The sequence below is a fragment of the Equus przewalskii genome, chromosome 13, assembly GCF_037783145.1.
Source record: "Equus przewalskii isolate Varuska chromosome 13, EquPr2, whole genome shotgun sequence".
NCBI classification, from domain to species: Eukaryota; Metazoa; Chordata; class Mammalia; order Perissodactyla; family Equidae; genus Equus; species Equus przewalskii.
Genome location: NC_091843.1, coordinates 72,083,591 through 72,110,536, shown reverse-complemented (window position 1 = coordinate 72,110,536; position 26,946 = coordinate 72,083,591). Strand labels below are relative to the sequence as shown.

The 26,946-nt window shown below is 39.7% G+C and overlaps 1 protein-coding gene across 1 annotated transcript in view; it reads left to right on the top strand.

Moving 5' to 3' along the window:
• The first annotated feature begins 7,109 nt into the window (after positions 1-7,109).
• Positions 7,110-26,946, top strand: part of RHOBTB3 (Rho related BTB domain containing 3) — a 52,655-nt gene continuing 32,818 nt past the window's right edge. Inside the window, exons 1-5 of the mRNA XM_008520979.2 lie at positions 7,110-7,501; positions 7,681-7,906; positions 12,439-12,625; positions 22,305-22,459; positions 25,456-25,567. Of these exons, the coding sequence (XP_008519201.1) occupies positions 7,500-7,501; positions 7,681-7,906; positions 12,439-12,625; positions 22,305-22,459; positions 25,456-25,567 (682 nt within the window). The 5' untranslated portion in view covers positions 7,110-7,499. The remainder of the gene's footprint in view (positions 7,502-7,680; positions 7,907-12,438; positions 12,626-22,304; positions 22,460-25,455; positions 25,568-26,946) is intronic.

Here is a 26,946-nt window from a genome sequence, read left to right as displayed (position 1 = left end):
CTGTTCTGCTTCCTGGCAGCCAGGCCTCCACTGTGGTGCCCTTCTAAACTCACTCTCTAGAGCACAACCCTAGGCACCTGACTGGAAGTCTCCAAACTTTTCTGACCGAGCACCCTATCGGAAAGGATTCTGCGCACACCCCCAAAATCCTTATAAAATACGTGTATATATTACTGTTAATATATTATGAATACAATAAAACATACTGAACTAGAAAATTTTCAATAGATGAGATAAAAATGAAGTAAATCATATTTTAAATAATTAAAAATGTATTAATAATAATACAAAATACATTTTCCTCTAACGTGTTACTGTTAATAATGCTTTTTAGGGAGAACAATAATTGAAGATGCCTCCTTATTTTTTAAATCTTGGTTGAACTTTTCGTGCTGCAGCAAGGCAGCTGTCCGCTTTTGCTGCAGTTCATTTAAAGGCTCTCTGAAAAGAGCTCGCAGAGATGTATAGATTTAAACGGAAGAACTTCCTCATTAGCTGGGTTACTAAATCATGATAGTACTTATTTTTCAGTCCTTGCACTCATCTGATTTTGGTTGAAATCTGATGAATACATTTCTGTCTTGTCTAATGTTATTGATTTGTTCCTGTAAACTAATCAGAAGATGTTGAACATTTTTATATTTTTAACAAATGGCTTCAAAATCCACAGAAATTTTATTAGGAGAATGTTTAAGTGGGTTAAAAAAATCCTGTAAGCTATAAGAGTTTATATAGGTCACATGCATTGTTTTCAATCACAAAAATCACACAATGAAGGAAATATTTTCAAACATCAACAGAGCATAGTGGGTAAGGGCATAGGCCCTGGAGCCAATTGTCTAAGTCAGAATCCCAGCTCCTCTACTCACTATTTGCGTATCTGTGGGCAAGTTAATTAGCCTCTCTGTGCCTCAATTTTCTCTCCTGTAAAATAGGATAATGATAGAACCTACTCAACAGGGGTGTTATGAAAATTAAGTCAGTCAATATTTGTAAAGCACTTAATATCTGGCATATGGTAAGTATATGTAAGTATGTAAAGATTATGGGGAGAATTCTCATTCCCTACTGTTTTAAGTGTAATAATTAAAATCACTGTTGAAATCAGTTGGGTATTATCTAGCAAAGGTGGACATACACACACCCTGTGACCAAGCATACCCACCAAGATACTATGTTTTAAAACAAGAGTGGTCCTAGCAGCTTTGTTTTTAATAGACAAAAACTATAAATAACCCACATGTCCATCTACAATGGAATGGAAAAGTAAGTGGTCATTTATATATCCACTGGATGCTATTCAGCAATAAAAAGGAATGAAAACAGCAAACTACAGCTACATCAACATGAATGAATCTTACAAATTCTGATGAGCATAAGAACCAAGACACAGAAGGGTAAATACAGTGTGATGCCACTTATACCAAGTTCAAGGAGAAGGAAAACCAAAATATTAGTTTAGGAATGCACGTATAGGTAGCAAAACTATAAGGAAAAATAAGTAAATAACCATCACAAAAGTCAGGCTCCTGATTATCTCTGAGGAAAAGAAGAGGATTGTAACTGAGGAGGGGCACAGTGGGTTTGTGTGTGTGAGTGTGGGTATGAGTGTGTGTGTGCGTGTGTGCACCCTTGCATGAGTGTTGATAATGCTCTGTTTTCTGACCTGGGAGATGTTTAGGAATGTTTATTTTATAATTATTTATTAACTTATTGCACACTTATTATGCACTTTTCTGTATCTGTGTTATATATCACAATGAAGACATCTTTAAAAACTGCTATACAAGTCTCATTTTCACCAAATTAACTGCATTGTTAACATCCTATATTGTCGTGTTTCTTGCTCCAACTTCTTGGCTGGAATAACTGCTTATGAGATACACCTTGAATGAATTTCATGTGGTTGCTCTCACTGTATCCTTAGTATAGAATCCTTCCTTTTTAAAAAAAAAAAAAAAATACTTCTTTAGTCTAAACAATTAATCCATCAGTGGTTACACTTACACAAGTTTTGAATAAAACATAGGTTTTATTTTTTTTAAAAGTCTGTTATTATTTAAAATATCATTGAAAGACATAGTAGGAAAAGAATATCTTTTCCAATATAGCTTGCCTTTAGTGGCTCACAAAAAACTGTCATTTTTAAATGTATTTCACTGTTACAACACAATGTAGTAAATACCACACTGAAACAAAATCTATCAAATACCATAATTGAGACATATTAAAAACATCTGTGCTTGCAGTGTAACCTTACAGTAAACTTCCCACATTGTGTAACTTGTTCCAGCACTTGTGTCTTTGGGTCTTTGGCAACGTTTTATTTGCATATTCTCGAGGTATTTGCTGTCAAAGGAATGCAGTTGCTTTTTTCCATTTGTGTTCCATGTATTATTTCAGACATTTTTTTCTTGGCAAGAAGAAAACTATTTTCCTAATCGTATGTTGCTTTTCGACTTTCATTTTTAAGAAAGTTCAGAAGAGGCTTTTTAGCATTTGCAATTGGTGAGTTTTCTTTAAAGTATTGGCTTGAATAGTATATTACTTACATATGCTGGAAATATTGTTGAGTTTTATCTTCATCTTTGGATGTCTTGTTTTTACATGGCCAGCTAATCGTAATCAGATCAGAATATCCAGAATATAATTATCTATTACCTATAATATGCACTTAGGATGAGGTGGATGTTAGCAATAGTAGATGTAAATCCATATTTGAAACAGTGTTCTTCATAATTTCAATTATTATGGTCAATTTCTTATCAGATCTGATTAGTCATTTGTTTTTTATTTTGTAATGTGCTCCCAAAGAGTGTTAGAAATGTCAGCTTAGCCAGTTGTGCCTGTTCTTGCATCATTAACACTATCTCCATTGGTCTGTGCTTTAACAGTTTGCTTAAATATCATCCATAAATCCACTTAGTCAGATTCAAAAACTGCAACATGGGGCAATATGTGGAAAGAGAACAAAGCACAGAGCCCTCCCCTCCCCCACTGTGTGCTGCTGTGCCCCCACCCTCTCCCCTGAACCCCCTCTACCTGCCCATTAACACAAGTGGGGGTGTTAGTGCCAATCTTCACATTAGATGTTAGTAAGGCTTAATTTATTCCCCTCCTTTTTTGGTAAAAAAAATATATATATATATCTATATATATATATATATCTATTTGTAAATAGACGTTCCAACACCTTATTCTGGAATTTCAGAAGTCACCTTCTTCACCCCACTTTGCTCTTGCTCTAGATGGGCTTAAAATTTTGTTTGTTTTTAATGTTAGAAACCCCATCTTTTTAATGAAAATGAACATGAAACGCTGATACATATTAAGAAAGAAAAAAAGATGGCAGTAAGACTGCTCCGGTTGACTTTGAAACGGGAGGAGGAGGCGCTCGGACCTCTTTAAGCATCTCTCTTCCCACCTCCTCAGGCGGGCTCGAAGTTTCCTCCGTGGAAACCTAGTTTCCTTGAAACACAGTTGGAAAAATCTTATGCCAAGCCTCGGTCTTCAGACATGCCCTTAGCAATACTTGCTTCCTCTCTAGTCATTAAGGAACCAGCATGTTTTTCAAAGGCTGGTATGTTAATATTCATGATCTGGGGACCGGTGATAGCTCACTGAGTTACTGCACATGTACCTTACACTCATATGTGGGTACATTTTATCTGGGGATAAGAACATCCATCAGAATAAACATGAAATGGTGGCATTTCAGTCCTGAAAATAGGAAAACACATTGTTTGGACTGGAGGCCCTTCCTTGTGTGTTCCCCGGTGACCTTGAGGTTGAAGGACGTATGATAATCTAGTTTGTTACACGCTGGTAAAAGCAAAAAAAATTTTTTAAATGCTACAAATGAAGAAAAGTACAAATATATAAACCAAACAAAAATTGTAAATAAAAGAGGAATAATTATAAAAAAGTGGACTTAAGATAATTATGAAAAGAATCTTTAAAATATCAGGAAATGGACCATCTGTGATAACGTATTAGCCAAGATGAGTAACACTAGTTGCTGTAATAATTGACCCTGAAATGTCTGGCTTAACTCAATAAAGATCTATTTTCTCATTCATATCACAGTACAATGCATGCTGTGAGAAGGCTCTGCTGTAACCAGTCATTCAGGGACCCAGGCTCCTTCCACACTGCAGACCAACAGATTCAAACACATGGCTCCAATGTTTGACCTGGCTTCATCCAGTTGGTAGACGAAAAGATGAACGATAAAAGAGAGTGGAGGGGCCAGCCCAGTGGCATAGTGGTTAAGTTTGCACACTCTGCTTCGGCGGCCTGGGGTTTGAGGGTTCGGATCCCAGGCATGGACGTGCACACTGCTCATCAAGCCATGCTGTGGCAGCATCCACATACAAAATAAAGGCAGATTGCCACAGATATTAACCCAGGCACAATCTTCCTCAAGCAAAAAGAGGAAGATTGGCAACAGATGTTAGCTCAGGGCTAATCTTCCTCACGAAGAAAAAAAGGAAGAGAGAGTGGAGAAGGCACACCTCTTAATTGCTCAGTAGGGATCATATTCCACTAGTGAGAACTAATCACGTGGCACTACCTTCATGCAAAAACTTTGGGAAATGTAGTTTAGTTTTGGGTCCTGGAAGAGAAAAGGGGTTTGGTGAGCTTCTAGCCGGGCTTTGTCATATACACAGAGGTTGGTCTAGGGATTCCCGATCTATAACTTGAGTATCACCAGGTCTGACTTTGGAAATCTCTTGGGAAGCCTCTAGCACTCTCTTTTCTGCCTGTTGTAATAAAGGAATCTGCACACCAGCACAAATTCAGCTTTTGCTGTTCCCTGACCAAGCCATGATCTTCCATGTCTCTACACCTTTGCATGTGATTTGCATTTGAGGTCTGTCCATTCTTTCCAATATTCCTTCCCTTCCAATCTCCTCTTCTTCCAAATCTAGCAAGTTCTTCCTCATATTTTAAGACCTAAGAAAATGTTTACTTCCTCTATGAACTTCTCTCTGATGACGCGGAAGGTGCAGATCTCTTCTTAATTCACTGAACTTTATCCTTGTACTTTGTACCTACCTCTATTATGCATAAGCCTATATTATAATTATTTAAGGAACGGGTATGTTTTCAAAATGATCGGGTGCATTAATGCTCACAATATAGTGACTATAAACAAGAGACTTAGCTTCATGAGGATAAGGACTGAGTCATGTATTTTAGCATCCCCCATGCCTACTCAGCCCAGGCCTGGCTCACATAATTAATAACTGAAGAAAAAAATGAATGCTGTCTCCTTTCCTGTCACTTCCCAGTGTCTCTCTCACTCTCTCTTTTTTTGTATTGTGGTAAAAACCATGTAACACAAAATTTACCATCTTCCTTTTTAAGTGTTCATTACAGAAGTAACTAGAGGCACCTTATTTGCAACAGATCTCAAGAACGCTTTCATCTTGCAAAACTGAAACTCCATCCTCATTGAAAAACTCCTCATTTCCCCCTCCCCTCAGCCACTAGTAACTACCATTCTACTTTCTGTTTCTGGGAGTTGGACTACCTTAGATGACTCATGTAAGTGAACAATGCTGTATTTCTCTTTCCATGACTGGCTTATTTCATTTAGCATAACCCCCTCAAGATTCATTACTATTGTAACATATGACAGAATTTCCTTCTTTTTTAAGGCCAAATAATATTTCATTGTATGTACATACCCCATTTTTTAAATCCATTCATCCATCCTGGTGTCTTTAACTTACAGTCGCTGAAGGGAACTGATGAGGAAATCTATTTTCTATTGACCAAAGAGAAAGTGATCCTGTACTCTTAAATATTTCAGAATGGTTTAGGTTCTAGAAACTAAAAGAGAAACTATACTGAGTGGAAAGGGAAATCAGATTTCTTAAAAATCACTGACTACCTGAAGAACGACTCCTATCACACCCCATCTGAGCAGAGACACTATTACACTACCGTCAACTGAGCAGCAAGGGCCCATAATAAACAACTGTTCACATTCCAAAGGCCTCTGACCCTGGTCTTTTCACGGCCCTGCTCAGTATCTCCTGTTTCATACCCTCAAAATAGCTCTGTTGAGAAAAGAAATAGCGAAATTTTAAAGTAGGGCAAAATAAATAAATGCATAAAGGAATAAATAAGAACCTTTTCAACACAGAGCACTTATCAGAGTTTTCACGTTTATGGAGAAGCCGAGCCCGGAGAAACCTCTGACTTTCTCGGCGTTAGTGGCTTCCAGCGTTCATTTGCGTGGAGGTAGTTTTGAGGCCCTTTAGGGACCTTCCCAACCTTTACTTCAGTGCGTTATCAGGAAAGAATCTAGAGTATCCTTGCATTAGCATGATGCTTATTTTTTCAGTTAGTCTGAGGAGCTATTATTAAACATGTCGCCATTAACGTGTACTGAAAAATCTTCAAGTAAACTTGCATTTAGCTTGTAAACACGTTAAACACCTCACACGTAACTTTTCAAAACTCTCACAAGAACTCCAGCACTTAAAAAAAAAAATCCTGCCGTTGTGGGTAAAATATGCCAAATACAGCTTCAAATAGTAATTAATTCCCCCCAAGCGATATTAGCAAATTAATTGGTGTGTGAACAAAGAACCCTTTCTGCACCAGCATGAATGTTGCCTTTATTTTTTTCTCACAAGTATGATTTTGGAAAACAGCTGTAGTACATGTTGACAAATGACAAAGCAGCACACGTAGTAAAAGACTTCGGTCAAGGCCAAGAGAGGAAAACAAATCGGGGCTGCTGGAGCGGCCAGCGGGCCGCATCCCCTCGCCTCCCTCTTTCCCAGGCTTTCGGGAGCGGGGGCCTCCCCGCCCCACCCCATTGCCCTGGCTCTGGTTACACCCTTTCGAGTTGAACAAACTTGCTGCAGGCGGATTGGCGACCGGGAGCTCTGGGGCTCGGATGGTGTATTTATTAATTTATACTCCGCCGCGCCCCGCGCCGGCCGCTGCTTTGTATCCGGCCGCCGCCGCCCGGCCCGGGGCCTCGGCGGGGAGCGCGTCCTCCGCATCCGCCCGACCCCCAAGGCCGGCACGTGCTGCGCCCGCCCGCGGGCCCGCGGAGGGGGCGGAGGCCCCGGCGCTTCTGCTAACCCCTCTCGGCCAGAAGGAGGAGCAGCGGCAGCAGCGGCAGCAGCAGGAGGCGACAGCAACCCGGCCGAGGGAGCGCGGCGGAGAGGGGGCTGCGGCGCCCGGGCGCCCGGCGACGCTCGGCCGCGGTCGAGGAGGCGGGGAGCGGCGCGGCCGCCCGGGATGGTCCCCGGCACTTCCTGACTGGCTGGCAGCGCGCCCCCGACCCCTCGGCTGGCTCGCTCGCTCGCTGGCTCGCACGGGCCCGCTCTGCGTCGGCCGCGCCGCGGTGGAAGCGCGCGGGGGACTCGGCCGGGGATGAGCTGATTGCGGGTAAATCAGCCGCCGCCGGGCCCCGAGAGGCCGCGAGGAACCGCTTTTCTCCGACTCGCCGCGCTGCCCCTGGATTGGCGATCATGTACGTACGCGTCGCGGTCCTGCCATTGTCTCCAGCCCAGCGCGTGCCGTGCGCCCCGGGCCGAGGGGCGCGTGCCCATCCTCGCGGCGCGCTGCCCCCCGCACTTCCTGTTCCGAGGAAGGCGATCCGCGCGCTGACCGCACGCCTCTTCTCCCCCTCGCCCCCTCTCTGTCGTGTAGGTCCATTCACATCGTGGCGCTGGGGAACGAGGGGGACTCGTTCCACCAGGACAATCGGCCGTCGGGGCTCATCCGCACTTACCTGGGGAGAAGCCCGCTGGTCTCAGGGGACGAAAGCAGCTTGTTGCTGAACGCGACCAGCACGGTCGCGCGTCCTGTGTTCACCGAGTATCAGGCCAGCGCGTTCGGGAATGTCAAGCTGGTGGTCCACGACTGTCCCGTCTGGGTAAGGGGCGGCAGCTGCTCGGTCCGAGGCTGACGGAGCTTTTCTTTCCATCCCCCCCACCCCCTTGTCCCCTTTCATGAATGTGGAATGTCCGGGTCATCTGGGCAGAGTTTTCAAACATTTTTGAGAAAATCTTTGGTCCTTTGTTTCATCGGGCAGGGGGCAGCCCAGTAGGAGAACACTCTTAGGAGGCAAAAAGCCCCAGTGGGAGAGTGGAGCACTTACTCGTATGCTGCACGACCGTGGGTTGTCCCTTGGTAGACAGCTGACAGTTGAATGTGTCAACCCCAAGGGACGGGGTCACTAAGTTTCACCAGCAGAGAGCAATGTTTTTTCATGCCTACCCTGTGGGTGATAGTGTAATATTAGTGTTCTAAAAATAAAAGTCTCTAAAAGTTCAACACAGGCAAAAATACTGTCCACTGGGGCAGGTCAGAAATAGGACCCCCGGAAAGGAGGGGAAAAGACGGGGACTGAGAATTAATTTTGAACGACTCATTTATAGCAGTATCCAGCTCTGAAAATTTTAATTAGTGATTTGACTTTTAATGGTGTAGATGCTCTTGATATAGTAGCCATTTGTTTTTAGGGACTCATAAATCAGAAATAATATTACTGATATTACTGATACTACTGGGAATGTTTAAAATCTTTAAAATTTGTCATGATTGAAATTGTAATGAAGTCGATAAATTCTAGTGTAATTCTTGAGTGATAAAAAGCAAAAGGAATCTACTTGACACATATGTTTTCAATACACAATAACATCGTATTTGGAATGTTTTCATTTAATCTTATTTGAATATTTCTGATTCTTTGCTGGTATTGGAGTTATATTGCAGCTAAAGATTACATTTCATAACAGAAGAAAGTTTAGTGTCTGAAAAGAAAATGCAAAGTATCATTATGTGAGGTTTTACATTTAAACAACAATTTTTAAAAACTTAATTGGGGGCTATAAGGGACTAGTGCATCTTTCTGAAGAAATGTATAGACTATACATAGAAAAATTTCTTATTTTGGAATTTCCATATTACAGAAAGAAAGATCACTTGTCCACGTAAATTTTTGCTTAAAGGGAAGTCGTGTTTTCATTACCAGGAACGCTGTTAAACTCCCAGTTATGACAATGATGATGCTGATCATAGTCAGCATTGATAGAGAACTTTTTGGCCGTAGTCTGTGAGGGCAAATGAAACACTTCTTTTACTTTGGTCATTTCATTGTGAAAGATCTTACGCTCTAAAAACTTACTGGTTCTGCATGCGGTTGAACAAATATTGAGTGAATAGAGTAAATAAATGTGGGAAAAAAAATAAGCTGAATTAGGATGTTAGGGTTACCTTTCCTGTTTTTTCTTTGAGCTGTTAACTCTTTCCTGTTTGTGTTGTTAATTTAGCAAAAAGCAATGCTTGTGATCGCATGTATTGTAGTAAATGAAATCCTCCAAATAGATTAAAATAAGCCTCAGTAGTCTGGGTTTTTTTTTTTGCCATGTACTTATTGTTATGTTTTGTTATGCTAATCACCTTTTGTTTGGTTAGACTCTGACCTTGTTTGGGGTGTTGAGTTTGTGACGAGGTGCAATTTTCGGGGTTATGGTGGTTTTCAGATCTAGTAGAATATATTTGTAGAGCTACTCCTTATAAGGTGCTTTTCTTCTCGTGGTGATAAGTAAAAGCCCATCAGAGATATTAAAGTTGATTGTATTCATCAGTTGATGTTTGACATATGTACTGAATCAGAATATTAAATATGGCCGAGCAGATAGAGCACAGGTTTTGATAGTAAAAGGACCTGATTTCAGATCCCCACCTTGCTACCTAGTGGCTGTGTTCCCTGTAAGTCGCTTATCCTCTCTTAGCCTTACTTCCCTATGTATAAAATAAAATAAATGTAAAAACCCCTGTCTCCTAGTGCCGTGCTGAAGAATAAATGAGATAGTACATGTGGAGTTCTTAGCCCAGAGGCTAGCATGTAGCAGGTACTCAATAAGTGGTAGCTGCTAGAATAATAAAGTGTTCATCACAACTTCAGTATAGCCGTGTGTCACTTATGCTAAGCAAAAGTGAAGTGTACCCCCGCGTCATTTAGGATTTGCACAAATATGGTACATTGAGGCAGCAGTGTTCGTACGTAGTAAGTGCTGTATTTGGAGCCTCACAATCAAGTAGAATAAACTTGTTTTACTGTAAAAATTCAGATTATTTTTAAAAAGATGAGTTCCATTCTCCAAACGTGGCTCCAGGCCTTGTGTTGCATAACCTCCTAGAGGAAATCCTGGAACTGATTTACAAGGGGTGGGAGAATTTGATTTCCTTCATGTTTCTAGAAACCAGTCGAGGATTTTCTGTTCGACATAGTTTTGAGAAGAAACGTGGCGTTGTTTCCTTGGAGCTAGAATGAGAGAGTTGTGCTTCTCTTTCCTAGTTTTCCCCTAGATCTGTAGCCTGTTTCTGGATCCTTGCCGTATATCCTTGGCAGTTTCTAAATAAATGTGGTTCAAATTCATTATCTGTAGCTCATTAGTTAGTATGTCTCTCTTGCACCCGCCCCTTTTTTGGCGCAGTTATATTATTACTTTATTTCTAGATCTTTTCCTGTTTATTAAAAATATTCCATAAAAAGCCGTGAGGTAATATATGCCGAGTTTTCTTGTGCAGGGTTTGAAGCTCTGATTTGTATTAAAAATAAAATTATTTTTAGTCTCTATATTCTCAATACCTCTGTGTTGATGATGCCAAAACCCATTTTCTCGTGACATTTTCCCTTACATGTTTCCTTTTTCCCTGTACACCTCCCCAGTAATTCTGGAATTCCAAACTATTTGGAATGTGAAGAGCAGTTACTTTTGATTTGTTCTCTCAGAGTTAAATGGCTGCTTAATATTGGTCCCACTTGTATTTAGCGTTTTCTTTTTTTTTATCCCATTCATCTGACTCTCCTCTTTCTTTGTTATACTCAGATACCCTGTTATATTTGTGTACTTTGAACTTGAATACTATAACAGATACAGTTGGAACGGAATGGGTTTTGTGGTTTGGGATTTGGAAATCAGCATAGAGCTCTGCTGGGAAGCTTTTCAATTTCTTGATCTGTGTCCCATTTCACTTCTCCCCCCTCTTACACTTTCTACAAAGATCAAGACCTTGCATTTGGTGTTTATATTCCATAGTTCGCCTATTTTTAAAAGTTGTTTTACTCTTCCTTAAAAATGCTCTGTGCATCCCACTTTCACCAAGGCGTTTACACCTGAAAATTCTGCAGTTCTTGTTACTCTGAGTGCACTTGTAGGAAACGGGTGGGAAGGGAGGGTATAGGGAATCGGGAGAGGCCTTGCTGGGGGCACGGGAGGTACTAGTGAGAAGAAGCTCTCTCTGCAAAAGGGCATTGCTGTGTAAGGCTTTTCCAGAATTTTCTATCATAGGATAAAAGCTCTGTCACATGGATTTTGGTTGAGTGATTCAGGCACTGTTAACCCTGTTTTGGACTCATATTTCAGAGTGCAAACTTTCATAGCCCAACAGTTTTTGGACCTATTAGCCACATCTAGCTGTCTACTTTCTTAATCTAGATTTATTACATCTTAGAAATACACACCAGAGACCATATGAAAGGACAAATAATGATTAATAGTTAACTGGAATATGAGAAAAAACCTACTTGTACATATTTGGCAGTGGTGTTTGGATATATAAAGATATTTTCCTTATATCAATAGTCACACAAAAACTGAAAAATTGTTTCTAAAATATCAAAGCAATTTAAGAAGTACCATCCGTAATAAATTAGTTTGGCCCTAATTCTAAATATTAATATTATTAACTATAGTCCAAAAGTAAAAATTTCAAAACTGGAAAGATTTTTTCCTGAATTTTTACTTTACGTGAGCAAAATACATGAATTGCAAATATATTCCTTACCCTGTTAGCACCTTAGAAGACACAGTATCTTTTTGTGGAGGTATGTCCTCCCATACACGCTATACGTATACAGTACTGTCCAAGGATGGATAAAGTTGAAAAATATATTTGAGTTTTAAAAATATGGAACTCCACAGAATTCACACTGTACTACAATTCAGAACACTGAACAATCCTGCAGTGTCTAACTGGGTCACAGAAAATCCTTTGAAGCTTCCTAACTCATACTGATGCTCTTGCGTCTAATCCATAGTGTTACATTTTTGAAATTATTAGGTGATAAAAATATGGCATTATTTTAAAACAAAGTGCTTATTTTCAAGTACAAATGTTGAAAGAGGTTGCTTATTTCATCAGACTCTCAGGAATTCTGTAGAACTTTTATGACTGTATAGTCATCTAGGCTAAATGAAGAAGAATTTTTAAAAAAAGCTGGTGGGCTTCAAACATTTTTAATTTTATGTAGTTACTGTTTTAAAAGGTAAACTTCTTTGTATGAATTCTGAAAATTAAAATATAGCAAAGAATTTAAACAAAGATGTTACCATGTATTTCTTGATTGATTTGAAGACAAGCAGACTAAAGATTACTCTCTGCATTTTGGTTTAGGACATTTTTGACAGTGATTGGTACACCTCTCGAAATCTCATTGGGGGCGCTGACATCATTGTGATCAAATACAACGTAAATGACAAGTTTTCATTCCATGAAGTAAGAGACAATTATATTCCGGTGATAAAAAGAGCATTAAATTCAGTTCCAGTAATCATTGCTGCTGTTGGTACCAGACAAAATGGTAAGTATTTGATCTTCTTTTTTATAATGAGAGTGCAGGTACTGTATTAATTTTACACAGAGCTAAGTTTATTAATGATTAATACAGTTTAGGAAAAAAACCAAAATGGTTGTGGATTCAAATGCCAGCTGTTCTCTCTTCATCATGGGATAGGATAATGAGACATCAAAGGAAAGTGTGCAAATTTCTGCTGTGATTCTGATGGTTACAAATTTGTCTTCTAAACTGCTCTTCTGCAGTAATGAAGGAAGTTAGTAATTGTGTTTTGTTTTGTTTTGTTTTGTTTGAGGAAGATTAGCCCTGAGCTAACTGCTGCCAGTCCTCCTCTTTTTTTTTTTTTTTCTGAGGAAGACTGGCCCTGAGCTAACATCCGTGCCCATCTTCCTCTACTTTATATGTGGGATGCCTACCACAGCATGGTGTGCCAAGTGGTGCCATGTCCACACCCGGGATCCGAACTGGCAAACCCCAGGCCCCTGAAGCAGAATGTGCGCACTTAACTGCTGCACCACTGAGCCAGTAATTGTGTTCTTTTGATATAGGAGAGATATTAGGCTGATGCTGAGCACTGGAAAACTTTTTGTGTGTGTGTGAGGAAGATTGGCCCTGAGCTAACATCTTTGCCAATCTTCCTCTTTTTGCTTGAGGAAGGTTGTTGCTGAACTAACATCTCTGCCAGTCTTTCTCTATTTTGTGTGTGTGATGCTGGTCCTTGCCTGGGATCCAAACCCGTGAACCCTGGGCCACCGAAGCAGAGTGCGTGAACTTAACCAATGTGCCACCGGGCTGGCCCCTGGAAAACTCTTTTTTGACAATCTAAAGGTCCATCCAGGTGGGAAGGGCAATTGTCCACATAAGGACTTGGGCGCTGGGCTTAGGTAGCTAGCAATGGGTGAGCTGAATTCTCTGACAACACTGCCCTAGGGGATGGATTATTTACTCTGTGGCTGATGGATCAGTTTGGTTCAGTCCGTTTCAGTAGTTGCTGCTATGCTTATTTTTGTCAGCTATCTCAGCGCCAACTCAATTCACTTTGATTTGGTGATGTTTTATAGTTCTTCTTAGTGGCATTCCCTCAGTAAAGCTGTCTTTAAAATTTTATTTTTATTCATTTATGTTTTGTACTTTTTTATTGAGGTGTAGCAAAGTAAAGGACAAAGTTCATTAATCTTAGTGTGCAGCTTAGAGCATGTTTACGCATATGTACACACATGCACCTTTCACACAGACCAAGATGGAGAGCCTCTGCAGCCCTCTGGAAGGCTCTCTCATGCCTCTTCCAGTTAATAACACCCCTCCCCAGAGGGAACTGCTGTTCCAACTTCTAATAACATAGGTTAGTTGTACCTTCTCTTGAACTTCATACAAATGGAATTATACAGTGTGTAGTGTCTTGTGTCTAATTTCAGTTAGCATGGTACTTTTGAGATTCATCTATGTTGTGCTTATCTATAATTTGTTCTTTTTATTGCTGCACATTATTGCATGATATGAATATGCCATAATTTTCTCACCCATTCCTTTGATGATGCTTAGGTTGTTACTTAGGAGTAGGATTGTTGGGTCATAGGGTGGGTGTATGTTTAGCATTAGAAGATCCAAATAAAGCAGGCTTGACCTTTCCTTGACCCCACATCCACTCTACTTCCCTCTTTCGCATTGCTGGCCGTGATTCTTGAAAGAGTCATCCACGCTTCCTGAGCCCACTTCCTGGCTTCCCATTCATTCTTCAGTCCACCACAGTCTGACTTTGACTTTCACAGTTACTCTGAGTTTGTTCTCACTCGGGGTCACCAGTTATATGCTTATTGCCAAATTTAATACATTTTAATAACAATTCTCTCTTTGAAATGATTCAAACACACCTCTTGCTCCATTTAATAAAGCCACCCTTTCTTTCCCAGCTGTGCTAATTCTCTCTCTTCTTTACTGGCCCGTCCCCTTCCCCCCACACCTGCACACTTACACCAACACTTCCTGTAGTTGTTGCCCAGGGTTCCATCCTTTGGTTTCACCTCTTCTTGCTGTTTACTTTGACCACGAACTCACTGATCCGTTGCCCTAGCTTCCCCTGGATAGACATTGACGATCACCCAGTCTGTTTCTCTGGCTCCAGTCTCTCTCCTGACCCTTATCTCCACAGACATCTTCCTCTTTCTGCTGAATTCCTTGTCTCAGTGAATGATGCCAAACCGATCCATTCATCCGAACTACAATCATCCAGCCCAGCTTTCTCTCCCATTCCCCATATCCAGTTGACTAAGAAGCTCTTTTGATTTTCCATTTTATATAAATCTCAGACTCACTGTTTTCTCTTCACTTTCACTGGCTGTCAGACCCTAGTCATTTAATTCTCTGTCATAGTGGCCTTTTTGCTCTCCTCAAGGGGCAGTTCCAGATTTTGTAGGAGCTGAAATGTATACAATTTTAGAGGTCCTTTGTAAGGAAAAAACTACAAAATTACAAAATTAATTTCAAATTGTAAAAGTACGTGTATGTACAAAAGTGAATATTTATTTAGAAAGAGAAAAGAAAGCACAACAAATTTTAAATCTAAAAAAGCTGTCAAATACCACAAATATATATTTTAAAAGTTTCTGTTATTTAACACCTTGACACTTTAACTTTTCTTGTATTTGTTGGGCTGCATAGTCTCTGATCACCTCTTCATATAATAACCACTTTTTGATATTTTCTGTAGAGAGAACAAAAGATAGTTTTTCTTCCAGCATATTTCTTCACTCTCCACATCTTTTTGGTGCTGGGCTCTACAGTTTGTGTTGTGTTCGTCTTTCAGCTTGGCATCTTAGTGTCTTGACACCAAATAAATCTGCACAGTGGGTGGCAGAAGCATTCCCGAAGGCCATTCATGTACCAGGACACTTAACCATACAAGGAAGTGATGACAGACACAAATAATATCTCACTAAACCTAAATTTAAATTCCCCTTAGCATGATCCCCAAAATGCCCATGGTTACTCCAGAGCTGCTCTCACAAGGTGAAGTGAGTTGGAGTGGAAAGAGACATGGTCTTAACCAAATGTAATTAAAATATTTTATTTTGCAAATTTTACAAAAGCATATAACCACGTAAAAGAATCTGGTGCTCAGGGTTCTCCCAGGGCTTTGGGAAGAACCCACAAGAAAAGGGCCTTGAAGCTTAAGCTTCATCAGCTTCATGGTAAATTGGCCCGTGGTCTCTTATTCCTGCATTGCCTCTTTCTGAAATAAATCCTCTGGGTATAATCATCTCAGAATACAAGTCAGATCATGACACTCAATGCTTTAAATTCTTTAGAAACTTTCCTCTTTTCCCCTAACTTTTATTTGCTAAATTTCAAACCTAAGAAAATTGACAAAAGGACAATGAACCCCAGAAATTGCAAAGACACACACATGCGCGTATACACGCTTTTTCTCTCTGCAACATTTGAGAGTAAATTGGAAACATTATGGGATCTCTTCAGTCCTAATTACTTAAGCCTGTATCATCTAAGAACAAAGCCCTCCTCCTATTAACCAGAATGCAGTCAGTCATCACTCAAGAAATGTAACTGTTATCTATTATACTATTATTTAAAATATAATTCATATTCATAATTCCCCGGTTGTTCCAAAGCTTTTTCCAATCCAGGATGAAATTAAGGGTTACTTATTGCATTTAGTTGTCTTGTCTCTCTAGTCCCTTTTAATCCAGAAGAGTTCCTTAGCTTTTTTGCTGGGGTAGGGAGGCAGGAAGGAGGTGTCTTTCATGACATTCACATTTTTAAAGAATCCAAGCCCATTATTTTGCATAAGTCCTTCAGCTGTGATAACTGTGGTTGCAAAATAGTGATTTTCTATCATCCCTTCTACACTTATTACTTGGTATTCTTCTGTAAATAGAGCCTTCCCTTCTCTCTGCTACTACATCTTTCTTTTAGAATCATTTTGATTCATGGGTTTGTTTTTTTAAGTTCAATACTTTATAATCTCTTCTTCTCAGTATTCTTTCTGATGTTCACATTACCCCAACTTTTCCCAGAGGGAGCCTCTTCAAGCTGGCTTCAATTAATTTTTGAGTCTTTCCTTATTTTCTGGCATGAGATGTTCCAGGCTCACCTTAGACTGTGCCTACCCCAGCCCTGGAATCAGTTATTTCTTCAGGGAGCCTTGGTTTCTTTTAATGAGTAATGGGATTTAGAAACCAAGATCTGGGCTCTGGGGGTGCTCATTACTTTAGGTGTCTTTGCCTCTAGATACTTTCATTGGATAGAGCCATATATATGTGTATTTTAAATCATGGATTCCCACTGATGCCCTCACTCCAATCCAGTATTTGTATCCACTTTAATAGTTTTCTATTGTAAAGTCTTATCTGAAATACAAGATCCATCATGATGTAGCCCCTGACTAATTCTAGGACCTTGTAGGACTCAATCCTCTGTGGCTTATATACCCATCACACTAAACTACTTGAAGAGCTTAATGTCTTTCTTTAGATCTGGCAAAGTCAACTTTCTAAATTCTTCAGATATCACTTTCCGTCCATTTTCTCTATTCTCTCATTTTGGGTCTCTTGTTAGACTAATGTTGAAATTTCTGGATCTCTCCTGCATGTCTCTAATCTTTCTTTTATATTTCCTATTCCTTTATTTCTCTGTGTTGCATTATAGGAGAATTCCTTGGGCATTTTTTCTAGGTCACAAATTAGTTCTGCTGGGTCCGTTCTGCTATTCTGCTTTAAAATTTCAACAGCTTTTCATATCCAAGATCTCAAGTTGATTTATTTTTCATGATTTCTTGTTCCTATTTTAAGGATGCAAATACTTAAAAAAAAAAAGAACCTTCTTTCAATTAATTATCCTTATTTTAAAATTCTGTTTTGATTGGTCTATTAAATCTGGTTTTGAGGGGAGCGTACCAAGTCTTCCCATTTGATGAGATTTTATTTCATGGTATGGATGCTTCTCAAATGTTGGGTAATTCTTAATTTCCCTAGTTTTGTAGTTTAGATACTCTGTTGAATTGATGCCTTCCTCCTCCTCTGCCCAACAGCTCTCTGGGGTACGGGTGAGAATATACTCAGGATTCACAGGCCTGGCTGCTTCCACTGGGGTGCTCGGCCTAGTCTCCGCTCCGTTGCCCTTGGGCCGCCTCCTTGCTTCCACATCCCATCGCTGAGCAGGGAGCACTTTTGATGTTGCCACAGTGCATGAGATCCTGCCTGTACTCTGAGCTTCAGCTTCCCTCTTTGGTCCTGCGCTGTCTGCCGTCAGCCTCTCAGGCACTCCTAGTTTCTGGGCTAATGAGAATCTCTTCTCTAATTTTTGAGTGTTGCTCTATGTGCACACCTCCCTTCCTCCTTCCCTGTCTTCCTCCCTCCTCCGTCCCTCCTTTTCTTCCTTCCTTTCTTCCCTCCTTTTCTTCCTTCCTTTTTTCCTTCCTTTCTCCCTTCGTCTTTCTCCCCCTCCCCCTTTTTATTTCATCACTTTTTTGGTTTGGCAGGGAGGGGAGATTGCAGTGTGGGCTTAGCTTGCTATCTTGAAACTGGAAGTGACGCTGTGTTCCCTTTTTTCTCACATCCGGGCCTCTGCATATGCTATATCCCCTGATCAGAGTGCCTCTCTACACAACCCCTATGATGTCTGCGGAGCAAATTCATACTTGTCCATTAAATCATTACCTCTTCTGTGAAGCCTTCTATGGTCCCCTCAGCAGAGTTCATTTCCTCTCTTCTGTTCCCATGGTGATTCTGTACACCTTTATTTTAGTACTTATTATATTGTGTTATAATTGTTTGCCATCATGTCTATCTTGGCTCCGTTGACTATGAGCTTCTTTTATCTGTGTATCCTTATATCCCTAGTATTTGATGGTAGGTGCTCAGTAAATATGTGTTCATTGAGCGGCCGAATGGTTTTATGAGTATACATAAGTGAAAAAACTCACTTTCACTAACAAGATGAAATTAATTTACCATATAAGATGTGATCACAAATCTAAACCTGGCTATTTAACTCATGGACATTTATTGTACCCCCCCCCCCCGCCTATCTCTTGAAATACAGTGGTCCCCCCTTATCGCCATTTCACTTTCCATGGTTTCAGTTAAACCAAGATTAACCATGGTTCGAAAATATTAATTGAAAATTCCAGAAATAAACAATTCATAAATTTTAAATTGGTATGTCATTCTGAGTAGTGCGATGAAATTTCGCATCATCTAGCTCCATCCAGCCCCGTGATCGTGAATTGTCTCTTTGTCCAGCGTGTCCCCGCTGTATAGCTGTATACTGCCACCCACCCCTTTATCACTTGGTAGCTGTCTTATTATCAGATTGACTGTCACAGTATCGCAGTGCTTGTGTTCAAGTAAGCCTTATTTTACTTAATAATGGCCACAAAGCACAAGAGTAGTGATGCTGGCTGTTCGAATGTGCCGAAGAGAAGCTGTAAAGTGCTTCCTTTAAGTGAAAAGGTGGAAGTTCTCAACTTAATAAGGAAAAAAAAATGGTATGCTGCAGTTGCTAAGATCTCCATAACTTTTATTACAGTATATTGTTATAATTGTTCTATTTTATTATTAGTTATTGTTAATCTCCTACTGTGCTTAACATAAATTAAACTTTATCGTAGGTATGTATGTACTGTATAGGAAAAAACCTACTATATATAGGGTTTGGTACTATCCGAGGTTTCAGGCCTCCACTAGGAGTCTTGGAACATATCCCCCACGGATAAGGGTGGACAGCTGTACAAGAAACCGTGCTGGGTGTTCTCCTCTGGTAGCTCCTCTCTTGAACTCTTTTAGAATTAGTTCAGCAAACACTATCAGTCTCATTTCTTTCCTTTGTGATACATGTTTTGACAAGCTTGACTCTGTGTATGTCTTCTTCATCATCTATGGCTCTGAATAAATTTTTGGCTTTTACTAAATCTCGAATCTATCTTTAAAGTAGAAATTTTTTTCCAAACATGCCTAGGGTGTATTCATCACCTGAAACTCCTGAAAATTCGCTTCCTGTCTTCTTTTCTTTGTGAAGTTCTGATAGAGCCTACTACATTGCTAGGCTAGAATTCTTAAAAGGATTTCTAAAAGTTTCAAGCATTGGCAACATTGTAAGAATCACCCTATAGGTTCTGAAAGCCACTGCTTTGAAAAAGATGCCATTCATTTGAATTCCAGAGTTACATTGTGTTTGCTTTAAAAAAATAGACATTTTGTGATAACATCTTAAAGACAATATGTAAGAAAGAAAAAAACTACAGTAACACTGTAGAAGTGTAACATTCTAATTCACAGAGTCCCCTGACTCTGAGGTAGGCTCACAGGAGTGAGCTCCTGAAGAAGGCGCCGTGATTTAAAATTCTTTTGGGTCCTCTGATTGTTCCTGATGAAATACTTAACGAAGATTTATTTAATCCATAAATGTTGGTTGATTCTCCTACCCAACATATAATGACTAGGCATTTTTCCTTTTGAGTGCATGTAAACGAAATGTCTTCTGTGTCGTAGAGGAGAAATAAGGATTAGGTATAAGGAGGAACTTCCTAGGCATGTGTGTCAGGAAGATGCTTATGACTACACACGATGGAAAACCCCCCTCAGCTGAGTTAAACCTGAAATTAATTGTATTTTCTCTCAAATCAAGATTATTTGTTAAAAATTCTTTCACACTATGTTCACTTAATTTTTCACTTGAAACATTACTGACTTTGCTTTATTTTTGTCTAGAAATAAAGTTTAATGAGATGATCTTCCTACCCACCCCATTCCATCAACATAAGGAGAGCTTTGTGGACATAAGAAGGACTCTGTCTTTAGAAACCAAAGGCACCGTTTATGAAGGCTTTGTAAAGAATGTGAAATACCAATGTGTTATTTTTCAAGATAGGCTAAATTTTGTATGAAAACTATATTTGCTCCAAACCTAAAATGATCTTTAAAAAAGTAAATGCAAAAACTCAGATTAGAATTTATAGCATAATTTAGAGAACCCAAGCTTAGTTTTTAAATCATGTATCTTTGAAATTAATAATTCTTTGCTCAAACTACATTTTTATCTTATTTTTTGATGTCCCTTTATCAGGTGGAACAAGTAACAGTGTTGTTGTTTCTCCATCTCTTAACACACAGAGAAACTTGGACAAGTGACGTGACTTCTCTGAGCCTCATTTTCCTTCTATGTAAAACGAGGAAGTGACTTCATGGTTTCTGAGCTCTAAAATGCTTTCAGTGAAGCTAAAGTTATCTAAATCGTGTGTGTAGTACGCACATGCACTAACTATCCTTGGTATACACCCTATATGTGTGTATATGTGCTCCATCTATATGCAGTTCCTTGCTAGGGAGTGTGTCGTGTGTGCTGTAGGGAGTTGCCCAAATGCCCTTTCAAGGCCATTGTACTTACTCCCTCAGTTACTAGGCCTCTTGGCTGCTGATGGCTCACAGCTGAGTCCCTTTCCAGGCATTACCCTCTGCTGATAGAAGCTGTTTGCCCAAGGTTGTGTCCCCTCCATGCAGGCAGCCCTCCTCTAATTCCTGGTGGATTTAGGGATACAAAGGCCCAGCTGCCTTTCCCCAAATGGGGAACCACTCTAGAGCTCCAGAGCCCCTTGTAGAATCAGCTGAGGTCCCGGTTGCAGCTATATTGCAGTTTGCATTTTTCCTCTGCCCAGTCCTACTTCCCTCACTCCTCAGAAGAGTCGTTCCCAAGATCACTGCCCAATAAACCTCTTGCACACCAGTCTCTATCTCAGAGTCTGCTTCCCAGGGAAGCCAACCTACAACAACATGCGTTTCTAGAAATGGATTTACCTTCTTTTGGCTGCCTTTTGAACAATGACATATCTGATGTTGTGGCATGAAACAAAACAAACCTAGCTGATGGATACAGGTTGAACGTATGTTTTTAGCCTCATTAAGGAGTGTCCTTATAGATAGGTTGATGTACCAGCTTCCCAGCCATAGATCTGTACATGATACAACCATGAATATTGGGACAGTTCACATTTTGAGTAAATACTTTTTATTCCTTCAGTTTTTTTATTTTTTAATCTTGAAGAAAAAGATAAAGAGGGTCTGAATTTGGTCTCTGCAATTGAATGCTTTAGAGTCTAATAATGGAAATGTATGGATTAGTAAGAATGTACTTTATATGAAATCTACAAAGAGAGTGGCAATTTTGCAGCCTTAAAGAGTCAGGTCAATTTGAAGACTCTGTTAAAATAAAACTATAAGGCCTATTCAAACTTGGTGAATATATTTAAAGTTCCTTACAAAAAAAAAAACCAACCCACTGTTTTCCATAGTTTCTAAGGGCAATCAAGTTGTTAAATTTGTATTGATACTCAGGATGTCAAGGTTGTGTAAAGAAAGCAGGCTTGCCATTATTGGCTCTTCGATCTAATTACTATAATAGCCTTGGTAATATCCATTCACCTATTTTTAAATTCTTCTATTTTCTAAAACACTGTTCATCCTTCTTGCAGTTAAAGCTTGTTTATTTTAGGGACTTTTCTATTATCATCGACATTTTTCATTCAGAGTCTAGTGAATAGTGGATGTATAAAATGCCCTTGAACTGTGGTTCTGGTATGAGCTCTTAATTTGTTGTTTAATGTTCAGGTTGTCTCTGTACATTTTTTTTCCTGTTTAATTTCAAAGCTCTTTGTTACTCACGTTTGTTTTCTCAGAAGAATTACCTTGTACGTGCCCACTGTGTACCTCAGACCGGGGGAGCTGTGTCAGCACGACGGAAGGGATCCAGCTTGCTAAGGAACTAGGCGCTACCTATCTGGAGCTGCACAGCCTTGACGATTTCTACATAGGAAAATATTTTGGTGGAGTGGTGAGTGGAAATTCTTATTACATAAATTAAAGTCGTTTGTCAGGTTGGCTCTTTAGCTATTTTCCAGAACGTCAATTACAACTTTCATTTTAAAAGCATGATTTGTTTCAACCTTGAGAAGTAAAATAAGAGTAACTAGAAAAAGAGTTTTTTCAGAGTAAAATTACGATTTTATTTTTGTCTCCAAATGAAACACTTCCTATTATCTAATAGGATATTTGGTGATACTTTATTAGTCTTTGTCGCACATAACAAAAGCATGTTTACTTACACAAACCTGTGATGTCGGTTTTGATAGTAATCTTTATACAGCTCAATGAGCCTGGCAACCTGAACCAGAGGGCCCTGAAGGTTCTCTTTCATTTCTGTTTGCCACCTGAAAAGAATAATTTTTCTTCTCTATGTGTGCTTCGGCAAGATTTCTTGTACTTCTGGACTTGGTGTAGCTCAAAAATATCCAGCGGAGCTACTGATACAAATAGCTTCTTGTTGGATATGTGGGGAGCCAGAGCTTGCTGCTGTGTTGCAGTGGTGTTTACTGGGTCCTGTGGGCATTTTGAGGCCCATCTCAGCACACAGCACCTACCCTACAGTATTCGGACTGCATGGACTAGGTCCTTGGAAAGACTGTGGACTTGTATCATTTAAGTATTAACTGACTTTGGAACTATCTTTCCAACTCTCTAAGAAGTGACTTCTTTAAACAGACAAATCTAGTAAACATGGATAAGAGGTTTAAACCAAAGTAAACCTTACATTAAGCAGGAGCACTTCGGTCTTCTCCATCAGTGCCCTAGCTCTTTGTCAAGGACTCTTTCCAATATGCCAGAATATTCATTATGTAGATTCCTGTAGAAATGTTGAGGTTTCCACAGATGACTATCGAAATTTCATTTGTTCATTTCTTGGAGTTGCTAAACTCCAAATAAGAACCAAAAATAAAATAAGAACCAAATATAAATGATTCTGACTTCTCTCAAATGTAATTGGCTGTTATTCACCCAGTAAGGGAAAGAAACATTAATAATACAGCATTAAGGAAGATATGCTCACAATATTAATATTATCAATTACTGTAAGAAACTTTTGTCTTATTTATCTGTAGTGATAGGCAGTGGGTAGAAAGGTAGAGAGGGGTGGAATCTGATTTTCCTGTCAAGCAGATTACATTTTAGTGGTTTTAAAAATAAATCTTAATTTGGTCTAAGAATCTTGCATTTCCCTGAAATACCTAGGGAGTTAGGGGAAAAAACGTAGTTTGGTTTCGTTTGTTGGAGAGGAAGTGGCTGGTTCTCTTGGGGGCCTTAGGTCTCCTTGTCCCCCATTTTAGAATCAGTCTTCCCACCTCCCAACTCCCATTTTCCCATCCCTCTCTTCTTTCCCCTCCTTGTTTCTCTTTTTTCCTAATGCCTAGTTTTGCAGTTAGGGTTGGCGGCATGAGGAATATTGAAGATGTGGTCAAGGTGGGGAGAAAGACATGGTGGTCTCTTTTTTCCTTAACTCACAACTTGATGAGAATGTGGAAATAAGATCAGAATGATCTGTTTTCAGACTCTTGAGTAGTAAAGTACAACTGAGATCTTGAGTGTGAGAAATAATGGCGTTTGCAAGAATATGGATGGAGATGATGTCAGACTGAAAGGAGCATTTAAAATCTTGTGTTTAAGAGTCAGGGATGAAGATCTGGCAGGAGCGGCAGGTGCTTCCAACTTTTAAAGAGCCCCATCTGGTCGTCCTCCAGTTGCACTCCTCCCCACAGGGCACGAATTGACGGAGCCCCTTCTAGACCTGCACCATCCAATATGGTAGCCACTGGCCACATGTAGCTATTTGTATTTAAATCAATTTTTAAAAATTTAGTTCTTCTGGCGCACTAGCCACGTTTCAGGTGCTCAGTAGCTACATGTGGCTAGTGGCTACTGTACTGAATAACACAGATATCACAGATATAATTTCCATCAACACAGAATAGAAAGTTCTATTGAACAGTGCTGTGACCATGCTCCAAAATCCAGGACCCCAGAATTCTCTGATGAGCTGGCCCTGAGTCTGTTGCCCCGGCCTATGCAGGCCTCTTCACTAGGTCTGTCCTCCTGAAGGTGGACCACATTGCTGCTGTGTACATCCCTAGGTCTGAGAGGTGGCCGAGGGGTGACTGCTTTTGAGGAATGGGAAAGGGGAGAGTGAGTGGAGCTTGGATATGTGAGTGTGGATGTCCACTTGTTTGCACGAAGATCCTCAAGGTGTGGGATGGAGCAGGGATGAGGAGAGAAGGGGCAGTCTTGGGGCCCAGGAGCTAGGGCCCAGCTTTCCCTGTGCCACATGAAACTCCAAGGAATCTGAGAATTTAAATCCGAACCTAGCCTACCAGACTTTTGTGATGATGTATTTGTCAGAGGAGGATAGAATATCTTTTACATGACAGTTTGTTTTCTTGGTTTGTGATATTTAAATATTTGTGAATGTGGCATGTGATCCTCCATTTGTACTTTTGCCCCAGGCCTCATAGTGTAAGGCACAGGCCTGGAGCTGTGTAAGTGCATGTGGTGAAGATTTTTAATTTATAACATAAAGGATATATTTCAAAGTAATTTTATTCAAGAAAAAAATAGAGCAGATGTGAACTTCCCTGGCTGATAGGAGCGTCTGTGACATAGAGCCAGATCTGTCCTGCCTTCAATTTTTCTAGTATTAACTGCTTTGGGTGCCACGAGACAGTTATTGACAGTCACACAGTTGTACTGCTTGGCTTTCTTGATTATTCAAGAGAATAAAGAGTTCTTCTTGAATGGATGGTTTATTTATGGTTAGACAAGGCACAATCTATTCTACTTGATGCATTTTTTTAAATAAAAAAATTGTTGAAAAGTGCTAAAGCATACGTGTAAATAGTACTGTCATTAAAAAATATTTGGCAAATGAGATTTGGGGTATAAATTGTCATGTCAGATACATAGTTTCTTGGCACTTTAATTAAAAATTGATTCATCTTTTAGTTGGAGTATTTCATGATTCAAGCCTTAAATCAGAAGACAAGTGAAAAAATGAAGAAAAGGAAAATGAGCAGCTCGTTTCATGGAATTAGACCACCTCAGCTTGAACAACCAGGTGCGTTTATAACCCATGTCTAGACTTTCAGTTGATATTTATTATAGATCATTTCACAAGTCCTAGAGCAATTGTCCTCAAATTTGAGTATGTTCAGGACTCACCTGACATTCTTCTTTGGGAAATCTGGGATGGGGCCCAGAATCTGCTTTTCAAATAAGCTTCCCTGGTGATCCTGAAGCACGCGGTACTTGGACTATATTTTGAGGAATACTGGCTTAAAATCTTGAGCCTGTCAATTCTTAACAAAATGATGTATGTGGTGGAGAGCTGTTCTAGATTAAAGTCTGATGAGAAATAACAACCAAACACACTGCATGACCCTTGGTTGGCTACTTGTTCAATAAAAACATCTAAAAGACTTTCTTGTGACCGTTGGGTAAAACTTTAATATCGACTGGAAATTAGATGATATTATGGAATTACTGTTAATTTTCTTATGTATGGTAATGGTATTGTGGTTAATGGAAGAATGTCCTTATTCTTAGGAGGTGAATGAGAAAGAGCCGAAGTATCCTGATAATTACAACTTACTTTTAAATGGTTCAGCAGTATGAGTGTGTGTGGATGTGAGTGTATCTATCCATCAATAAGGCAAAAAATGACAAAATGTTAATAATTGCAGAATCTAAGTGAAGGATATATGTGTGCCCGTTGTATCATTCTTTCAACTTTTTTGAATGTTTGAAAATGTTCATAATACGAGGTCAGAGGAAAGTAAAATAAATAAAATTACATCAACTGTTATCAGAATTTTTTGCTTAATTTTGTGATAGAAATAGAATAGTACTCTATCCAGATCAATTTGTTATGGATATTGTTTTAAAAAGTAGGGACTTGATAAGTATTTGCTAAATGAATGGATGTAAATAAAAATCAGGAGAATGTAAATTAGGATAAGAGGTCAACTCCAGGTTTAAAAAAAAATGCAGATATAGAGACCATAAATGACCCACGCTTGGCTTTGAGTTTCTGGTGTGCAAAGTGAGAGGGGAGACATGGTCTGCTATGTAGGAAACACAAGGGCTTTAAATACTTTCTGCATGAGAATATGGGTGAGGAAGAAGCCAAGTAAATAATGTAGATAGATTATTTTTTTGTTCTTTTTAATCAAAAAGAGAAAATACACCAGTTCCTCAGAGAAGCAAAGCCCTTCATGTCATTTAGCATTAAAAGAAATTTCTCATGTTGGTCTTCATTTGGGGGCACTAGGTGATAGTGTGGACAGGGCCTTCAAAAGCCTCCTGTCGGCAAGGCAGTCTCAGCTCTCACAAGGCTGATGCTTGTACCCTTCTGTTAGGAGAGCTGTGTTATTTCGCAGAACATTACCCAGGGCTCCAGGACGACACAGGTCTGGGTACACGTTCATTCTGGGGCTG